The sequence below is a fragment of the Triticum aestivum genome, chromosome 1A, assembly GCF_018294505.1.
Source record: "Triticum aestivum cultivar Chinese Spring chromosome 1A, IWGSC CS RefSeq v2.1, whole genome shotgun sequence".
Classification (NCBI taxonomy): domain Eukaryota; kingdom Viridiplantae; phylum Streptophyta; class Magnoliopsida; order Poales; family Poaceae; genus Triticum; species Triticum aestivum.
Genome location: NC_057794.1, coordinates 66,175,757 through 66,179,427, shown reverse-complemented (window position 1 = coordinate 66,179,427; position 3,671 = coordinate 66,175,757). Strand labels below are relative to the sequence as shown.

The following is a 3,671-nucleotide window of genomic DNA, read 5'->3' as shown; positions in this document are numbered from 1 at the left end:
AGGGGATGGATCTGGCCATGGCGGCAGGCAGCCATGGCAGCCGGCGAGGGGAGCCTGGCCGCCGGCGATGGAGGTCGTGGTGGCCCAGTCGCAGCTCGGGAGGAGGGGGAGGGGGGAGGGGACATGCTTGGGAAGGCGCTTGCGCGAGGAAGAAGAAGTACAGCAGAAAAAAAAATGTTCGCTTGAGGCCCACCTAGCGTGCGTGGAAAAAGAGCGAGCGAGCGAGGGGAACCGGCCGAGCGTTCGGCCGGTGTGCCGATTCCAAACGATTACCTTGTTAAAATTGAGGGAGAGAATACTTAGAAAGACCTGATCGAGCTGGGTTACAAAACATTGACCGGATAAGAGTTCATTCTCCTTTCTGCGGGAGGATAGGGGTTCATATCTAAACATGATGACCTGGAACAATCAATATATGCTACAATCATCGAAAAATGACAGCTTATTAAGGAGAGTGATGTGTCCGCCCCAGAGCAAGGGAGGCTCAAACTCGGGCAGGTCACAACTCGGGTGGGTGACAACTTATTGTCAAGTCCTAACCATCCGGGGACCTGGGCATGCGACCGGTCTGCATCACAATACAATTATCAACCGCAGATTCCTTAAAAAAAATGGTACTCCTGCTTGGCGATGGAGATTGCAAGTTTTCAAGAATCATCATAATGTTTATCTATATATGTTTGCAAAGATCCATAGGAACACTTCTATAATTGTGGGGGTTCTCTTTTGAATATTATAGTAGGGTGGGCTAATAGCCTGCAGATCATTGCACGTCACAGGTAGAGATCATTAGCGCGTAGCACGTGGAGTTGGTCCAGTTGGCTGGATCTAGTTCTAGTTGCATAATCTTTGCTCCTTGGTCAACCCTGAAGACATGGGCTAGTGGTCCCACAGAGGCAGATTCAGCTCCATACCACGCACTTCTCCATGCTAAGATTAATCCTTGATTTGGAATGCATGTGACGTGTCGCCGTCAAGTAGCTGCTGCCAGCCCCGTCCTTATCTTTTTATTATTTTCTACTACTATGCAATGATCTTTGTCTTCTGTGAGATATAATTGAAATAGAATTGTTTTAGGTCTAACTCATGGTGCACATAAGCATATGAATTCGTTCACGTGGGCCGTTTAAATAACATCATTGTCGTATTATTAATCCTGCGATTGTTTTAACTCTTGGTTTCAGGTTGCTGCTAGCAAAACAAAGATCTATATGGTGCTTGAGTTTGTCAATGGAGGCGAACTTTTTGACAGGATTGTAAGCCCGTATAACTTTTATTTTTGAATTGTCTGAAACCTTGCTTTGCACTATAAAATTCTCTATCAGGTACATTTCTTAGTTCTAACACTTAAGTTGATTCCTTTCCTACAAATAAAAGGCAATAAAGAGAAAGCTATCTGAACGAGAAGGAAGGAGGCTTTTCCAGCAGCTAATTGATGGTGTGAGCTATTGCCATGGAAAGGGTGTCTACCACAGGGACCTCAAGGTACTGACGACTGAAGTATTTCTTTATTTGGAGCATCTGATCAAGCAATTATCAATCATTCTTATTGTTCTTGTATTATATAATCCGCGAGATGGCCAATATGGCTTGACTGTTCTGTGTTCTCCTCATTTATCCCACTGTTACATGTTACAGCCTGAAAACGTTCTTATTGACCGGAAAGGCAACATCAAGATCTCTGATTTTGGTCTCAGTGCTTTACCCCAACATCTCGGAGTATGACAGAAAAACTTATCACACGGTTTTCTTGTATTGATCATTACATTTTTATTGATATATTTTCCGAGAATATTTCCGTTTCACTAAATTTAAGATCTGCAACCTTTCAGAATGATGGATTGCTGCATACAACCTGTGGTAGCCCCAACTATATTGCTCCTGAGGTAAAAGACTGGCCACCTTCAGACCAATTGTCTATTTTACAGTATGCTTGCTAATTCTTGTGCCAAATATATCCAGGTTCTGCAGAACAGAGGTTACGACGGATCATTGTCGGATATCTGGTCTTGTGGAGTAATTCTTTACATAATGCTCGTAGGACACCTACCATTTGATGACCGAAATATGGTTGTTCTTTATCAGAAGGTAGATATTCATAAAAAAGGAAAATAAGTGATATTTAGTGTTCTTTCTGTTATGATAGTTCTCTCAAGCCATTCCAATGATACTACTATTATCTTGTTGCGTCCAGATTTTCAAGGGTGACGCTCAGATCCCGGAGTGGCTTTCTCCCAGTGCACAAAACCTTCTTCGGAGGATTCTTGAACCAAATCCGAGGAAGAGGATTAACATGGCAGAGATCAAAATGCACGAATGGTTTCAGAAGGACTATATTCCTGTTGCTCCATATGATGATGATGATGAAGATGTACGGCTTGGTGCAATTCTACCTATCAAACAGGTATGGCAAGATGACACAAACTATATGATGCTGAAGACCAATTTATGTCCTAATATAGGCATCATGTGTTCCATATTTGTAGCCGCTGATCGGTGAATTTTTGTTTCTGTTTTTCTATCCTGAAGCAAATTAGTGAAGCACCCGGCGACAAGAGTACTCATCAGATGAACGCTTTTCAGCTGATCGGAATGGCATCTTCCCTTGATCTTTCAGGTTTATTTGAGGAAGAGGTATGCACAAACATTTTCCAGTGCCTCCCTTACTGTCTTCAGAGTGATTTGGTCTGCAAAGCTGGGAAGAAAAATCATATGCATGGCTTCTGAAGATAAACACTACATATTCTTTGATCAAAATAATCACTGAATGCTGCCACTACGGTCTTAGACAACAACTAATCTGATCCAGCTGAATTTGTTGCAGGGAGTGTCCCAGAGAAAGATCAGGTTCACATCAGCACATCCACCGAAGGATTTGTTCGACAAGATTGAAGTGTCCGCGACGCAGTCAGGGTTCCATGTTCAGAGAGCACATAGCAAGGTGAGCAGAAGCTTCTCAAAAGGTTTTTCAGCATCGCATGATTGAGTACAAGTTTTGAAGGAACTGAAAATGATGTGTCGTGTTATATTTCAGCTCAAAATAACGGGCAATTGCAATGGACCGAACAACCCCACACCATTCTTAGTCTGTGCCGAGGTATAAATTCGGCGAGCTGAACCTTTCTTCTGTGAAACGCGTGGGAAGGGTAACCAATGGAGATCAACTGTTAACATCTGTGGTGCTGTTTCTTTTTCTTGTCCCAGGTTTTTGTGCTTGGCCCCTCTCTGCATGTTGTGGAGCTTAGGAAGTCCCATGGTGACACTGCAGTGTACAAAAAGGTAGACAAGAGCGCTAACAACAACTGGATTTGCCACAGCCATAACTTCACCGTACACATATTCAGTACTGGTGCTTAGTGAGTGAATGACTTAATTGTGTTGCTTTCTTGGAATGTGTTTTGCAGCTCTGCGATAGGATCTCGAGTGATCTGGGGATTGACAAGACTTTCGGGATGGGCTCGCTCTTCGACGACAACCTCCCTGGCTTCGACAGCAGAGCAACGACACCACTGGTTGCCTTGTGATGAGTGTTGTGCTGTAGGTACCCCAACTGACATGATGTTGTAGGACGCTAGGATCATAGCTGTTTATTGATTGGAAATGACGGTGATGGTGTAAGGATTAGGATCGTACGGTGTACAGAACTATATACATATAGTCAAGTCGTGAAA

General features: G+C 43.5%; 1 protein-coding gene across 1 annotated transcript in view; it reads left to right on the top strand.

The window, feature by feature from the left end:
* The window catches only part of LOC123190446 (CBL-interacting protein kinase 17), a gene marked incomplete at its 3' end in the record, with an annotated part of 5,976 nt that extends 2,707 nt beyond the window's left edge, over positions 1–3,269 (top strand). Inside the window, 10 exon segments of the mRNA XM_044603091.1 lie at positions 1,185–1,256; positions 1,378–1,485; positions 1,639–1,719; positions 1,833–1,886; positions 1,963–2,088; positions 2,195–2,404; positions 2,530–2,634; positions 2,825–2,941; positions 3,035–3,097; positions 3,205–3,269. Coding sequence (XP_044459026.1) covers positions 1,185–1,256; positions 1,378–1,485; positions 1,639–1,719; positions 1,833–1,886; positions 1,963–2,088; positions 2,195–2,404; positions 2,530–2,634; positions 2,825–2,941; positions 3,035–3,097; positions 3,205–3,269 — 1,001 coding nt within the window.
* Between the last annotated feature and the right edge of the window lie 402 nt (positions 3,270–3,671).